The sequence below is a fragment of the Lacerta agilis genome, chromosome 8 (assembly GCF_009819535.1).
Source record: "Lacerta agilis isolate rLacAgi1 chromosome 8, rLacAgi1.pri, whole genome shotgun sequence".
In the NCBI taxonomy this organism is placed as follows: domain Eukaryota; kingdom Metazoa; phylum Chordata; class Lepidosauria; order Squamata; family Lacertidae; genus Lacerta; species Lacerta agilis.
In genome coordinates this window covers 7,667,990-7,684,899 of record NC_046319.1, presented here as the reverse complement: position 1 = coordinate 7,684,899, position 16,910 = coordinate 7,667,990, and the positions used below count along the sequence as shown (strand labels likewise).

General features: G+C 45.0%; 1 protein-coding gene and 1 non-coding gene across 4 annotated transcripts in view; one reads left to right on the top strand and one right to left on the bottom strand.

The window, feature by feature from the left end:
• Positions 1-1,059: 1,059 nt before the first annotated feature.
• Positions 1,060-1,223, bottom strand: LOC117052516. Its single transcript, XR_004427263.1, has one exon. It is a non-coding gene; the product is annotated as a U1 spliceosomal RNA (small nuclear RNA).
• Positions 1,224-6,327: 5,104 nt separating this feature from the next.
• The window catches only part of NAA25 (N-alpha-acetyltransferase 25, NatB auxiliary subunit), a 35,922-nt gene continuing 25,339 nt past the window's right edge, over positions 6,328-16,910 (top strand). For 2 of the 3 annotated variants that reach the window (XM_033159276.1, XM_033159275.1), the window contains exons 1-3: positions 6,328-6,448; positions 13,803-13,888; positions 16,080-16,218. In XM_033159276.1, the coding sequence (XP_033015167.1) occupies positions 6,388-6,448; positions 13,803-13,888; positions 16,080-16,218 (286 nt within the window). In that variant the 5' untranslated portion in view covers positions 6,328-6,387. Of the gene's footprint in view, positions 6,449-13,802; positions 13,889-16,079; positions 16,219-16,910 lie in introns of those variants that run through there. The other variant, XM_033159277.1, reaches the window with a different exon arrangement.

The following is a 16,910-nucleotide window of genomic DNA, read 5'->3' as shown; positions in this document are numbered from 1 at the left end:
CTCCTGTTCCTGGTTCCAGCTGCCTCTGCCCTTGACCGGGATATTCTTCTCGTTCCCACTCCCTCACCTCCGTTCTGTTCCCGGCAGGCGCTTGGTTGGCCGCTGCGAGAACAGGACGCTGGACTGAATGGGCCGCTGGTCAGACCCAGCAGGGCTCTTCGTTTGGGCTGACCAAGGTGTGTATGTGTTTTTTTTAGAAGACACATCACAGCCTGTCTTCGCATGCAGGGAAAGTCCCTAATTGACTCACTGAGGGTTTGTGAAACGTCAGCTGCGTCACTTGGTTTAGTAGGCCAGTTGAAGCCGTTTCCGGGGGTTTGGCTGCTGTCATAGAGTCAGAATTATAGAGCTGGCCTGGAAGGGACCTCGAGGGTCATCTAGTCCAACCCCCTGCAATGCAGGAATCTCAACAGGCAGTTTCCCCTCCAGTTGGAAACCATACCGGACCCTGCTTAGCTTTGCAAATGTGCTAGCAGATTTATTGTTGCACCACTAACATGCTGGCAGCTTCTACTGGTGAGAGCTGAGTTCAGAATGGACAAACTACCCCAAAAGGGAGCATGATGTGTACCCCACCAGAGGCAATACCCCTCTCTTAATACAATGCATAACATAGTAAAAAGCAATACCCTCCCAGAGTTTAAAAGGCCATATATTGTTTAATTAGCCCAAGGCATGGGGCAAAAGGAATGTTTTTTGCCTGGCACCCAATGATACGTAACAAAGGCGTCAGGCGAACATCCCTTCTACGAATTGTAATGGACTGTGCTAGGTACTGTACGGATTTTAATAGCATTTTTATTGCTGATATTGTACTTTATTATTTCACAACTTGAATTCCATAGAAAACAAAGCTAAAACAAGAACTACAATTACAGGTAGGTAGCCGTGTTGGTCTGCCATAATCAAAACAAAATATAAAATCAAAAATTCTTTGTAGTAGCACCTTAGAGACCAACTAAGCTTTCGTGTGCATGCACACTTCAGATACACTGAAACAAGAACTATGAAGCTAACAGCAACAAGTACAAAATTTTTCTGTTTTTGAACCACAGAGTCCAGGGGAAAGCGCGAACGCAGTCCCCCACTACCACAAATTATGCAGTCGAGTTTCCCGCATTTGGGGAAATCGCAGGGGTCAGCACACCCGCAGTGCAATGGATGAGCCTCACCCTGGGAAAACCACCTTTGTGATCATGGTATCTCCCCTGCCAGGTAAGTATGAATTGAAGTGGCAAACACGCTTCCTGGCCCTCATTCTCTCTGCTACTGAGGACACAGCGACCTCCATTCTGCAGCCCCAATAAGCTCGATCCTGCAAAGCAGCCGTGCTCCCAGGTCCCCATTGGGCAGTCTAGTGTTTCGGGGTGCCCTGTAACCCCCGGTCTGCACCCTGGCTGTTTCTCCCACAATGCTGCAGGGCATGCATATTTGCATACGTGATTGCGTCTCTCCGTTGCCTCCCCCACAGGCCGGGTGTCGCTGCCACTGAGAGTCCATGAGGTGGAGCTAAGGCATCTCTTTCTGCTCACATCCTGGAAAAAGCGTTCCGTCCTTATATCCACCCATGTTGCTATCACTACGAAACAGGACTGGCTTTGCTTTCTACAGTGTGAGGAACTGTGTCTATTCTGATGCTGCTGGACCTTCGTTTCCATCATCCCTGATGGCTGGGGCTGATGGGAGTTGAAGTTCAACAGCGCTGGAAGGGATGCGGGTTGCTCATCCCTCATTTGGTGCATGCCATTTTTTGGACATTGCTTGATTTGTTGCACCTTAGGGCTTTATGATGGGGAGGGGATGTCTGACTTTGTTTAATTTCCCTTCTGACAGCTCAGTTTCTGACTTTAACTTTTACAGTACCACTGAATTCTTTATTGCAGAGCAGAGAAGTAACCAAGAGCTTCTCATTCCCAGTTCAATCACCCACCCTCATTACAAAAACCACCGGTGGGAGATCCAACACCAGGCAGGCCACTCACCTCCCATGCCTTTTTGGTGGGTGTGCAGATGTTCTGAAGGGCCTTAGAAGAATTGCATACAGGATAAGATCAAAGCAACTGGAATTTGAACTCATCCATCCTGCTATTTAATGATGTTCCCCAAATCACTGCCTTCCCAATCTGGGTTTTCTCATACCCTCTCCTTTTTGGAAGATCCCTGGTATGAGAAAATAATTCAAAGTGCTGTTTCAACCTATGAAGTGCAAACAGTTTGAGACCAAGCTACCCATTTCTGCCATATAATCCTTTATTTATTTTGTGTTCTTTTTTTAAGTTGTAAACCCCCACATGATCTTCATGTGAAGGGTTTTTTTTACTAAATAAATAAATAAATGTTGGTTTGGTTGTCCTCATTGCATCGCCACAGGAATGAGCTGCAGCAAGTGCAAGGAAGGCTCTTATGTTCCCCTCTTCTGCCAATATAGCTTCAAGAAGGTGATCAGAATCTTCCACTTCTATTTTTGGTTATCAATGAAATGACATACACAATGTGAAGAAAATTGAAAGACGGCATGAGGGAAGAGGTTGCCTACCCTCTTTCATAATACAAGGACCAGAGGTGGAAGAACTAAATGGTGAAAGGACTAGCACAGACAAAATGAAGCATTAATTTGCTCAGCACAGAGTAACACTATAGAATTAGTGACCAATACAAGCCTGGTTGGCTTTAACAGGATTTGGCAAATTCATATGGCCAAGGTCCATATCAGAGGCAATATGCGCCCACATTTTGAAATTAACTTGCCCCAGCAATATAGCAACTACTAACGGGCATGTTTCCATTGCCTGCTAAAAATGCTTCTCTTTGCTCAGGTGCTCCCAGACCATTGACGCCTTTTTCCAGCTGACACTTATGCTGTAATGTTGGTGCTTTATTGTTTTCCTGTAAGCCACCTTGGTTTTAGAAATGCTTTTAATTTAATAAATAACCATTAAGGATTTCCCTTTGACTCAAGCTGAAGAAAAAAGCAATAAGCTACAGCAGGAAATTCCAGCTGTAATTTGATACCCAACTGCTGCTGATTAAGCGCCACATGGTAGTAGGACTGCATCCAGCAGTAAACCACAGGTGCTAACAATGCACCCTCAGTTTTCATTCTGTGCAAGATGCAAACTGAGACCCAAGATCCAGTGCTGTAAGATTTCTTTAAGGGGTTAAACAGCCCCTTAGAAATCCCAGCTCAGACACAAAGCACCCCATGGCAGCCCCCCCCCCACAATACTTAAGGGTGTGCATGCAATACCATTTACTGAAGCTCTACTGCGTTGCCACCATAGAATCATAGAATTGGAAGGGACCCCGAGGATCTATTCCAACACCCTGCAAGGCAGGAATCTCAACTAAAGCATCCATGACAGATGGGCACCCATCCTCTGCTTAAAAACCTCCAAAGAAGAAAAGTCCAGCATCTCTCGTGGAAGTCTGTTCCAGTCAAACAGCTCTTATGGTCAGAAAGTTATTACAGTACTGATGTTGCTTGCTCCATCTTCCATGTGATAGCCCATTAAATATTTGGAGATGGCTATCATACCTCCTCTCAGTCTCCTCTTTTTAAGATTAAACATACCCAATGCCTCAACCATTCTTCATAAATCTTGGTCTGCAGACCCTTGATCATCTTGGTTGCTCTCCTCTGCACATGTTCCAGCTTGTCAATATCCTTCTTCAATTGTGGTGCCCAGAACTGGACAGAGGACTCCAGGCAGGGTCTGACCAAGGTGGTATAAAGCAGGACTATTATTTCCCTTGATCGGGACACTATATTTCTGATGTCTTTGAGAAACACCACTGGTTTCTGAAGCCATAATCTGGTGTTTGATGCTAGCCACAACCCATGTGTTTCATGTAGTTTCTTGAGAAATACTGCTGATTGATGAGTTTACTCTCCAACCAGCTTCTATCCGATTCAAACTCTCATGCTGGGGTTAAGCTGAAGTGTGTACATTTGAGACAGCTGTTACACATGCACAGATAAATTGTGCATGCGCAGACAGCAGCTTCATTGAATAGAGTTTGGGGAGATGCTGCAAGTGCAGCAAACCAATCAGGTAATGGGGTGCACAGGAACATGAAACATATCTTGAAACATAGTGGGAGGTTGACAACCACCTCCTCGTTTTTTAAGCTACTAAAGCGAGCACTCTTACCTCACAGTGCTGTTGTAAGGGTCTACATATGCTACCCTGAGATCATTGGCGGGAGGAAAATCTGATTAAAAGGCCAAGAAAGGAAAACATGGCTTGAAACAGTCATCACCACCATAGGAGCCAACTCCTAGAGGCAAAGGAACCTCCATAAAATATTTGAAGGGGCTGGGTCCCCCCCACCCCAAGTTGATGGGCATTGCCATTCAAATGGTGTTTACCGCAACTTGTGATTGATTACCTGCCCCTCCCCCAATATTTTATTCAAGTTGGCATCCCTGATCACCACTATCTTAACAATCCTCACAACCACCCTATGCTTGGCAGGGGGTTGGACTGGATGGCCCTTGTGGTCTCTTCCAATTCTATGATTCTATGAATCCCTGTACAGTAGGGTATGATTATCCTCCTGTAATAGCTGTGAATGAAGGACAACTCCAGGCGTTTGTTTAGCCACAAAGCCCCATGGGTGACCCTGACAATTCACAGGGCTGTTGCAAGGATAAAAGAGTGGGGGATACGTCAGTTTCCCAGCTGAAGGAGGTTGGTTAGTAGAATCTGATAGATGAACCAACCAGCGTTCGAAACTCCCATTGTTCGAGGCAATCGTTTTATGATAAGGAATTTCATTAGTTTCTGAGCTCTGGGCGCAGTGGTGCGCCTAAGATTTCAGATTAAAACTGCAGAGTGGAAGGAAAGGAGGACCTTTATTCTGCCTCCTTACTTCCAGCGACTCTCTGAAGACTGGAGAAGGGACCCTCTTAATAATATTATGGGGGGTGGGGGTGGGCAGGGGAAGCACAGCTTTTTTTGTTTTGCAGTCTTCAGAGGAGAACTAGACCATGTGAAAAGTGAACATAAGGTTTTAGCTGTGTTTCATTCATTTTCAGCTTTGTATTCTTGTTACAAAAAAAAGTGCGCCTAGACAGTGCCCATAACCTAGGTTTAAGGTGCCATTTAGCTCCTAGCCTTCCTATCTTCAGCTTCTAACACCGAAACCAACACAGCCTGGGTCAACAGCACCAAATAACTTTCTGCCATTGCTGCAACAACCGCGCCTGGCGAGCTGTTCCTTAGTCATGGGGTGGCAGGGAAGGCTAAGAGGGGCTGCCGCTACCTCCTCTTTGCCTGCCTCACACCTGGGTTCAAATCCACTCTCAGCTCCCTGAGAGGCCTACCTCCAGTGCAGGATTTAATTAAAGGGAAAAGGGAAAAAACTGGATGTACATTTCCAAAATGTAAGATAAAAAAACAAATAAAATAAAACCTACATACAGCAAAAGTGTTTTGTGTTGTGTAAGCTCATATGATCTCTAAGTAATGGGCCCCGCCTGCTAGCCTGCTCCCTAAAATATCACTGGTTTGCTCATTTCTATATACAGTGGTACCTCAGTTCTCAAACTTAATCCGTTCCGGAAGTCTGTTCCAAAACCAAAGTGTTCCAAAACACTTTCCAAAAGCGCTTTCCCATAGAAAGTTATTGCCAAATGCCAATGTGTTTGCATTATTAAGTTTGCTAATGAATAAAAAATAATTTTAGGTTAGAGCTTAATAATTATTTCACTATTCATATACTTCTTCTTAATTGTATTTCACTATTACTGTAATAACTTCTTAATTGTATTTCAGTTCAACAATTACTTTGATAAAATACATATTTTTGTTATGTGCAAATGGCTTTAGATACCTATTAGGTGCATAAATTACCATATACTGTAGCGTATATTCAACACACACAAAAACAGCGACAATTTGTTGTTGTCAAAGGACAGCTGGACATATAAAGGGCCCCATTACCTTCAGTAGCTTAGGGCCTCATCAAAAACTAAATCCGGCCCTGCCTACCTAGCCCAGGTGCTTGTGAGGGGCCAGGAGGACACCACTCCCCCCTCAATACAGCCCACCTCACAGGGTCGTTGTGAGGAGAGTTGCCCTAAACGAGGCCCTTCAGGCAACAACGATGCCAATGACGCGGCTCGCTGAAGGGAGCTCGCTTACCCGCCTCACAACCTGAGGCGGCGGCGGCGGCGCCTCAAGGCCCACGAGGGAGGCCGACAGGGGAGCGAGGACGCCCGCTAAGCGCCGCCTCCTCCTCGCCGGTCTTGGCCCCCTCGGAGCGCCTCGCCTCAGCCTCAGCCCGGCCCCTTTCCCTCACACGGGCCCGCCCAGGCCCGGCCGGCTGGCTGGCTGTGGCGGCAGCGGCGGCGGCGGCTGCGCGCTGCGGTTCTGCGCTCTCATCATGGCGGCGGCGCGGGGCCATGTGCAGGACCCCAACGACCGGCGCCTCCGGCCCATTTACGGTACCGACGCCGCGGGCGTGGGGGGGGGTTCCCCTCCCTCCTCTTCTCCCTCCCCCTCCCCTCCCCTCTCCCTAGCGCGCGTGGCTCCGTCCTAAGCGCGGGGCCGCGCGTGCCCTTTCTCCCGAGGCCGCCCCCCCCCGCCAAAAGACGTTCCTACCCTTCGCCGCCCCCTCATCTCCCACCCTGAACCAGCGTCCCCCTCCCCACATGCTTGAACCTTCCCGCCTTTTTCACCTGCTCCCCCCCCCATCTCCCCTCAGAGACCCTAGTTTAAGGTGGGGGGGGGTGGCGGGAGGAAAAGAACCGAAACAGGCGGGTGCCTCCCCCCCCAAAATCAATCTTATTGTGGTACGAGGCAGGGGGGGGGGAGGTTAAGCAGGGACACCCCCCACCCCACCATAATGTCCATCGTTGTTGTGGTATTGGAGGGTGGGAAGGAATGCCGTCCCCTCGTGTTCACCTCTATTGTGGCATTTGGGGGGGCGCGTTCATCAGGTACCCCCATGTTTGGGCTTCTGTGTGGTATTGTGGGCTCAGGCAGGTATCACCAGGTTTGCCATTGTGGGATTTGGCGGGGTTTGTGGGATTTGTTCACCTTTAGTGTGGCATTTGCTGGGGGGGGGGTGGGGAAAGGCTGAGCAGAAACACACACACACAAACCCCAATATTTGTCCCGGCCTTCGTGTGGATTCTAGTGGAAGGAGCTGCCGAGTTCATTACAAACCCTGTGAGGAAGAAAAGGGAGATTTTGGGGGTCTTACACACGTGTTCAGAAGTTCATCATATCCTGACCATTCCCTTCTCCAGGAGGAGATGGTGGGTTTGGGACCCTCTTCCCCCCAACTCCCTATTCTGGACTCAGCAGGGTCGCAGGCTAATGGTCTAAAACCATTTCTTAATACAGTATATCATTAGCTGATAGTCTGGGGCTTCATACATTTATGCTTTTAAAGAGACAGGTGGTGCTGTGGGTGAAAAAGGGGGTTTCAGCACTGCACGGATCCTTATTATAGCATTCATGGAGCCAAGACGGAGAAACAGAAGCTTATGGTCCTGTTTTTCCTAACAGTAGATTTGCTAGGCTGGACTGAGCAGGGGGCAAGGATTGCATGACATTCATGCGACCAGTTGCCACAAATTTCATATCCTTGTTAAACTAGAGGAGGGAGATATGAATTGTAAAGTCTTGCCTGCTTGTGTGGCTTACTTAATGTGGCTTGGTGGTGGTGGTAGCAATGGCTTTGTCGTTGCTGTTAATTTTGAGGAGTGTGTGATGCTGGCATCTTTGATCTCATTGAGTAGTATGGGTGTAGCAGGCCCCCCCTTTTTTGTGCAAAACTTTAGAGTATTGGACCAGATCACACTTCCAAGCCCCCTCAGTATTGCCTTTGATGTAGTAGTGAGAAACAATCTGAAAAAGGGCATCACTATCCAACCCTCACTGGTGCCCTGCTACAGTCCATGAAAGGTTTGATATGTCTGGATTACAAGTCCGCAAGAATAATTTATTGATCAGGATAACTCCACATCATATTTAAACAACACTACACATGCAAGCCTCTCTTTTGCTGTGTCTAAAACTTGATCCAGCTTTTACAGGCAGTATCCTTTTTAGGTGCGCCTGAGATGTGCATGACCACGCTTATTGCGCCAAACCCAAACATGACCCGAAAACGTCACAAAAGGAGGCAGAGTGGGATGTTTGCAGGCTTTCCCCAATGGTGTTTCGAATATACACAATTTAACTTAAACGTGCCTTGGAATGTAACCCCTGTGTAAATTGGGAGTCGCCTGCAATCACTTCCTTGCAGGATATGCATATGTTATATTCCTTATGAAATCTATTGCTACTTTTTACACATTTTCACTTAACGGTATGCTGAATGAAACCTTTACATTATGTGCATCTCTCAGGTGAAAACACTTGGAGACCAGTTGGAAATTAGTCAGGCGCCAGAAATCTCCACATTAGTCTTAGTCCATTGTTAATAATATCATTTCCATTTCCAGTGTGTGTTTCTCCTTCTTGCACTGAGACAAATGAGCAAGCTACAGTCAAGCAATGCAGTTCAGATTGTGGAATTGTAGCGTTGGAAGGGATCCCAAGGGTCATTTAGTCCAACTCCCTGGTGAATAGGCATTCCGTTGCGGCGACTGCAACCTACATTCACGGTGCCATTTGGCACCTAGTTTATATACCCAAGTTTCTAACAGTGTATGGAGAACCTTCACTTTTCGTTAGGCAGTGACCACATTAATTTTGGTCGCCCCCTACTCCCCCATTGTAAACTTTAAAAGTTGGTTGTCTGGGTAGGATCCTACTGCTTAAGGAAGCTACCGGTACTTTGTACCGTAATACTGTATTCCAATATTTTTTGTTAACTCTGCTGAGTTAAATATGCATTCTGCTTGTCAAAAGATGACCTTTGTAATGCTTCAGGATAATATTTTAGTTTCCTGTTAATTATGTTGCTTTGAATGTATACTTTATATTTGACTTCCTTCAGTAATGTTTTATTCTGGATTGTTTTATTTGGTGTTTTAATGTAGGTTGTAAACTGCTTTGAGATAGTTTTCTTAAAAATATACAGCAGCATAAAAATGAAATGAATAATTTTAAAAAATGTGTTGGATGCTGCTCCTTTTCAATCTGTTTTAGGAATATTGGCTAGGAACTCAGGTTGCTTTGTTGTACTGTACATGGTACTTGGAAATGCTGGGAAAGGAAGATAAAATGCTGTACAGTACTTGGTTTGAGAGTTTTTTAAATGCACTGAAGAAAGTTTAAATGCACTGAAGAAAGTTTTTTTTAAAAGCACTGAAGAAAGTTAAGAAGCAGTTCTTAACTTGCCAATATGAAATGCTAGTCAAGAGTCTTTAGAAGAACTGCTTTGGGGGCAGAACCGGTGCAAACTTCATGGTTTAAGATGTGACTATACAGGCACAAATGTCCATAACATTTCTGCACTTTGAATGAATTCAATGGAATGGTGTGTAGCCAAAAGGTTCTATTAGTACCAGGTCTGAACCTAATTCTGCTTGATTTTAAACCTGAAGAGCTGCCTCTGCCTTTCAAAAGAAAAACTCCTTCCACTTCAGCCTGTGCAAATCTGTTTCAAAGATGTGGTCTGAAGTTCTGTGTGTTCAGTTCTTTTGAGTGTGTGCATGTGCATGAAGTTGTGCCTCAGTATAGGATGTGTTTTTGAGTTGGAGCCTTGATCAGTTACCGTATGATGGGAAATTAAGTTTGAAAACTAGGTTTGAAAACTAGGTAGGAGAGGTAGTTTTTTTAATTTCTTAAATGACGTATTTTTAGTGTCTTAATTTTCCACAAGTAGTTTCTGGTAATACTCCTTAAAACAAACAAGTCACATACAAAAATATATATTTTGACAAGCAACAATCTGCATTGTATTTGGACCTTATAAAGACCTACTGGGCTTATTAGAAGCACTGATAAGTATTTAATTTATTTGTTATTACCAGTACATTTAAACCCCACCTTTCCTGCAAGGAGCTTAAGGCAATATACATGGTTCTGCTCCCCATTGTACCCTTACAACAACCCTGTGAGCAGTATTCAAAATTTGCCAGGTGCGTTTTGTTACTGGCGCTGGTCTGATTGCGACTATGTTGAGGTTTCTGAGTGCCAGGTTGGCAACTGACATCTCCATTGAGACAGCTGACTTATGTGCAACAAAAGATGTGTGCCTTGATCTTCTACACTGCCGCACACATCATGGACCCCTTGCTGGGCATTGTTGTAAGAGCAAGCTACAGTCAAGCAATGTAGTTGAGATCATAGAATTGTAGTGTTTGAAGGGACCCTGGGTGTCATCTAGTCCAACCCTCTGGCAAATAGACATTCCAGTGGTGGTGACAACTGTGCCATTTGGAGCCTAGCTTATATATTTTAGTTTCTAATGATGCTTGTTAGGTAGGCCGCTAGGCTAAGAGGCAATGAATGGTCCAAGTAAGCTTAATGTCTGAGTGGGAATTTGAATGCTGGTACCCTACTTCTTGGTCCAACACCCTAACCACTACTCCATACTTGCTCTGTAATAATAGAATTTGTGTCTCTTATCCGAGTTCCTTAAGGCAGCTTAGAGATAAACAAAACATACAATATCACAATACAAGTTTTTTTATTGCATAAATTAAATCTCGCAGACACCCACCAAGAAAACCCCTTTGAACACAAGTCTGGGTAATAATAATAATAATAATAATAATAATAATAATTTATTTGCACCCTGCCCATCTGGCTGAGTTTCCCCAGCCACTCTGGGCGGCTCCCAATTGAGTGTTAAAAACAATACAGCATTAAATATTAAAAACTTCCCTAAACAGGGCTGCCTTCAGATGTCTTTTAAAAATAGGATAACTGCTTATTTCCTTGACCTCTGATGAAAGGGCGTTCCACAGGGCGCGCGCCACTACCGAGAAGGCCCTCTGTCTGGTTCCCTGTAACCTCACTTCTCACAATGAGGGAACCGCCAGAAGGCCCTCGGCGCTGGATCTCAGTGTCCGGGCTGAACGATGGGGGTGGAGACGCTTCTTCAGGTACACAGGACCGAGGCCGTTTAGGGCTTTAAAAGTCAGCACCAACACTTTGAATTGTGCTCGGAAATGTACTGGGTAAAACACAGAACAGTCCCATTCAAAGATGTGGCAGCTGCAGTAAAAATGTCACCTAGCTACTGGCTGAGGAAAAGCACGTTAACTATAAAATATTAAAAATTTACCTGTTGTTTTTTTTACCTTGTGCAGAAAAAAAAATGTAAAGTGAGTAGCAAGCTCCTCAGAGAGAGCATTCCACAGGTGGGATGGAAGGCACCATCTAGAAGGCTCCATCTCTTGCTGCCACCCTCAAAATTTAAACAAGAGGGAGTACTTTCAGAATGTCTCTTTGTAGATGACTTCGAGCCCCATGTAAGCTTTCTTCAAGTCCTAGGGTCTCAAGCTGTGTAAGGCTTTGTAGGTTAGAGCCAGCAGCATCCTGAATTGAGCCCAGGAGCACAGTGACAACCAGTTTAATATCCTGATGACAATAGGGTTACTGTGGACTGGGTAGCCTGGATAGACTGTATATTCTAAGTCACAAGTAAGTCCCATTAATTTCAACTGGATGAGCTCAAGTTTGTTTGCAGTTTTTATTTATAGGTCTTTGAAAGTTGGACCATAGTTTTTAGTTATGTACAATCAGGAGTACCTTGAATCAAATTCTGCTTCCATTGTGTAAAGATTTTCGTGTCTTATCTACATGAAACAGCCAGCTTGTAATGAAACACAGAGAGATATGTAAATGCTGTTGGTTAGAATAAGATGTTGCCCTCCGACTATGAATTGGACATGTGAACATAGTTGCAGAGTTTGCAAAGGCAATTGTCTCCGGGGGAAACTAATGTAAATGTTTGGACATGTTCTTATTTTTTTCACTTTTCACCAACAGTTCAGCTTCTTTGATGAAAGTTAAGCATCTTTTACATTTGCTGTTTGCCTTTTATCTTAATTGCTTATATGTTGTACAGAAGCTTAATGAAGTTGTACTGTATTCCCCAAAGTCCTCCACCCTTAGGATGATGTCTAATACTCTGTTCTCAACAATTTGCCATTCTGGTAGCTGAGCTAATTCTGTTAGAACAGAGGGTGTTGGCAGCGTTTTAGAGAAACCTGGTGAGGTTGTCTAATCATACTCTATGCATCCATTTATATTTCTTGTGGACTGCCACTTTTCCAATTGCTCCATAAAGTTTTTGTTATTAAAAATATACTGGAGCTTCAGTCATCCAGTGATGTCCATATTGTGTGATCTCGGGTAAACCAATGCTGAGCACCACAACTTTAAGCCAGTGCTTCCACCACAACACAGTGCCTATTTTAATGTTTCTGCATGAAGCTCATGCTCTCTATGTTGTCTTGGAGCTAAGAGTAAGAACCAGAATGCAATATAGTATTTGCCACCTGAGCCACATGCTCCCCCTGTTCTTTCAGGCAAGAGACAAAGGGATGCAGGAGGCTGCTATGATCCATTTGTGGACCATCCAGGCTAGTCTCCTTCCTGTTGGGTGTCCATCGCCTTCTCCCATTGCCTTAGGTCATGGGTAGGCAAATGTGTGCTTTTATTTAATATGCATCTCTGGGTTATTTGTGGGGCATAGGAATTTGTTCATCCCCCCCCCCAAAAAAATATAGTCCGGCCCCCCACAAGGTCTAAGGGACAGTGGATCGGCCCCCTGCTGAAAAAGTTTGCTGACCCCTGCCTTAGGTCAATCCTTTGCCTGCTTTTAAAAATGGAGCAGTATTTCATTTGTGCTCCTCCTGAATGCTAGCAAAACTGCTGTTAATTATTTGCTTGTCCATTACCATCTTGTTTTGCTCCTCTTTGGGTCACTCCTGAAGTACTCATTTATGAACGTCTATTGAGGGCTATTTTTTTGTACCCAGCTCCTATATATAGTCAGTGGATAGAGAGGAATTGAGTTCTCATCAGCCATAAACTTGGGCAAGTCCCTGTCCATCCCAGCTCTGAAAGTTGCAGTACTAGCCTCTTACTGAGTAGTTGTGATGATGAACCAAATAAAGGTGGCAAATCCCATTTGATGTATACATAAGAAATGGCAGTAAGGCTAACGCCCCTCTGTGTAATAACCCTTTAAAAAGCATCCGTAAGGTTCTTCATGAGAATGCCTTGCTGGGACAGATTAAGGTTGATCCAGTTCAGCATTGTGACTTTATAATGACCAAGAAGATGACATGGGAAACTTCAGTAACTGCTGTTCCCTCTTCCCCTGCATCCAGAAGTCAGAGAAACACTGCCATTGATCATAGAGGCTTGCCATCACTATTACCCATTCAAAGAATTATCTTCCCATAATTTTTCTATTCCTTGAGTTTATTTTAAAAACCCAACATAAGCTGGTGGTTGTCGCCATGTGCTGCTGTAATAGCTTTCACAAGTTAATTTTTATGTTGTGTGAAGAGCTACCTTGGATGGTTTTCTCATCACCTTTGGAATTGATTGGGTAGATTCTGACATCTAGTGTTGTGCAGGAAAGTCAGGAAGAGGGGGCAGATAAGTTATCCATTCCATTTACAGCAGTTATAATCTTAAATACCTCTATCATATTATTCTTTTCTCATTCTTTTTTTCTTGTTTTCCTCTAAACTAACCTAAACGTGAAGACACCCCCTCAGAAAATCAGTGTGCAGTATTTATGTATTTTATTTAGTTCCTAAAATTTATACACTGCTTGATTGTAAAAAAGTGGTTTACAAAAAAATTAAACAAAAAAATTATCACAAAGAATAACCATAAAAATAATGTTTGTGGTTTCCCCCTTTCCTACATTAGATTACCTTGACAATGGCAATAATAAAATGGCAATCCAGCAGGCAGACAAGTTGCTGAAGAAACACAAAGACCTTCACTGTGCTAAGGTAAGCTCAGAGTTTGTTTGTTTTAACATGCTAAAAAGTCAGTGTGTTCAGTCTTAAATAAACAAGGCAAGGCTCTTCTCTTTAGTGTTGCATTGCTAGTATAGGGTGGGGGATTTGAAGCCCTGGGAATTGAAGACAGCCCTCTAGACCGCTCTGTCTCACACTTGGGACTCTCCCAGGGCCATATCCCTCATTGGCACTGCTCTGTGCCTTCCTCAGGTGCTTTTGCCTGACTGGAATATGTCCTTGAACTGTGATAATGCCTCTTGGTTGTCTGTAGAAAGCTTTGACTTCTACATGGCTGGAATGTAGGTAAGAGTCAAATCCACTGCTCCACCTACTTTTGGATCTGGCCCCACCCAATCTGGCCCTATTAATCACTGGCATGTGGCTCCTGAAAGGTTGCCTATGTGGGAATGTGACTGAAAGGAGGTTCTGATCCCTGGTCTGTTCTGGAAAAGAGGGATGTTTTCTGCCATGTTTACCCTTAGCCATCATGGGACACATGGGGGTGGGAGCGTGATTGTGCTTTGACCACCACCAGTGCACAACTACTTCTTCTTTTTCAGCTTAACCCGTGTTACTCCAGCCTTTCTGTTCCACAAACTCACAACAATAAGGTCAACTTTGCTGCCATGTTAGTCGAGCTGTTGAATAGCAACAGAGCAAAAGTTAACATTTTTTCAACTTTTGCTTCTATCTACATTGACGTGGCTCAGCAAAACAAGGCAATTAGGGTTGGTCAGTTGACCAAGTCAAACATACTTAAATATTGTCACATGGTAGGTATAGGACTAATTACAAGAGGAGTGAGGAACCTCTGACTTGCAGGTGACATCTGGCACAGAACAGATCCCAGTGTGGCCCAGGAAACAGTTTCCCCCACACACTTGGTGTCAGATATAGGGCATGTATGGAAATGGCTGGATTGGTTGCCTGCCTGGCCAAGTTCCCCATGGGGAACTTGATTAGGCAGCCAATCTCTGCAGAAAACAGCTTTGCCAGCTGTGTGTGCAGCACTGGGGAAGTGGCAAGCATAGGGTTGACAAAGCCTCTTGCGCTGTGGTTCTCAAGTGACTTGACAGCCAGCTTGGAAGCACTGCACAAGGGAATTTTGACAGTTGGGTAATCTGTGGCCTTTGGGGGTGGAGAATGATAAGGCTCTGAACCACTGGGCCAAGAAGGTTTCCCCACCCCTACAATATAAAGAAGTCTAGGGCAGACATGCCTGGTGGGCTGTGTGTTAGAATTGGCTGGCAGTAGTGGCTGTACTATGGACAACACGTGTGTGTGTGTGTGTGTGTCCTCGGTATTTGGCACTATCTGCCAACTGATGCCCCTCCAAACACCTGGAAGAATAAGGTTGTTTTAATTCTCTGGAAGGGAAAACATCAAAGTCTCCACCTTCCAAACTTTGAGGAGAAGGGAATTCCAGGGACACAGCTGAGAAAGTTTTAAGTGCACCTTGTTAAATGCGGTATCCCCTTCCTACCCAGCTGCCCTTGGGCAGCTTATTAACGTGAGGCTTGCTCACTGTGCTCTTTCTATGAGATCTGCAACGGTAGGTATGTTGTGACCCCAACTTTTTATTACAGTGTTGGCTAGTGATTGTCTCAGAGTCAGAGCTTACTTAGATTTCCAAGTCTACTGTTAAGTTAACCAGATGTCCAGTGAACTAAGGCTGGGGTGGGGAACCTGTGGTCCTCCAGAGGTTGCTGGAACACACCTCCCATCTCCTTGACTGTTGGCAATACTGGCTGGGTGCGATGGGAGTTGGAGTCCAAACAACATTTAGAGGGTCATGGGCTCTTCATCCCTGAACTAAGGTTAGCAGGAGGTGCAGAAGAGAACATAAGAAGTTGCATTACATATAATAAGACCATTGGTTCATCTAGCTCAGTATTATCTACACTGACTGGCAGCAGCTGTTCAGTGCTTCAAACAGGCTTTTCCCAAGCCCACCTGGAGACATCAGAGGTTGAATCTCGGGCCACTTGCCTTCAGAGCATGTGCTCTGCCCGTGGGCTGCAGCTCCTTCCTTTGGTATGTGCTCCATTGTTGCCACCTGCCGAAACAATTCTGCCCCATTCACTGTGCAGCTGGATTCCTCCCCACCCCACCCCCCAATAGTGCTTCCTTTATATCGCTGCTGGGAAACCCTTTAAAAGTTGCTTCTTTGATCCATGTGCAGGTTTTGAAAGCAATTGGCCTGCAAAGAACCGGGAAGCAAGATGAAGCATTCACTTTAGCACAAGAAGTAGCTGCTCTTGAACCCACGGACGATAATTCGTTACAAGCTCTGACTATCCTATACCGGGAAATGCATCGGCGTGAGTTCTTTGGTTTTCCTTCCTGTTTCAGACGTTTCAGAGAATGCTGTTGCCAGTGTCCTGCTTACAACAGCAGTCCTGATTCAAAAGCACTACTGTGGCAGCCAGTCGGCAGCTAATTGATGGGGAGGGGTGGAGAGGTGGCCAGTTAAGCTGCGTTGTTCTCTAGACATAATGTTTCCCATAGTATTTAATTATGGGTTGTAGAAATTAGGAGGAGTGATGGTACAGGGTCCAGCTTTGATGGTGGCGAGCTCACCTAACAGTAGACACAACACTAGATTGCTGGGTCTTGCTGCCATTTTAATACTTTTACAATGCTTCAGACATAGCATCGCTCCAGGAGTAATTGGGGTGCAGGTAAACCAAGCAGTTTAGAGTGCTGGGTCAGTGGTTTTTGTTTTTGTTTTGTAAGGGGGGCCCCCAAGGCAGATATTGGGGCCCCAGCAGCTTCCCATGGGAGCAATGTGCTGACACCAGCGCTAGGGAAAGGATAAAGGTACTCAACACACAATCTGTGACAAAAGGCATGCAGAATGCTTTGTACATGCAAGTCTGGAAAAATCACAAGTGCCTGGCCACACAGGTCCCAACAAATCTGAGGACTCCCCACCCCTTACTGGGGCTGAAGCCTCATTAAAAAAAAAAAAAAAAAACTTTATGAAGGCTGTTTTGAGTTCTGTACTCTATAC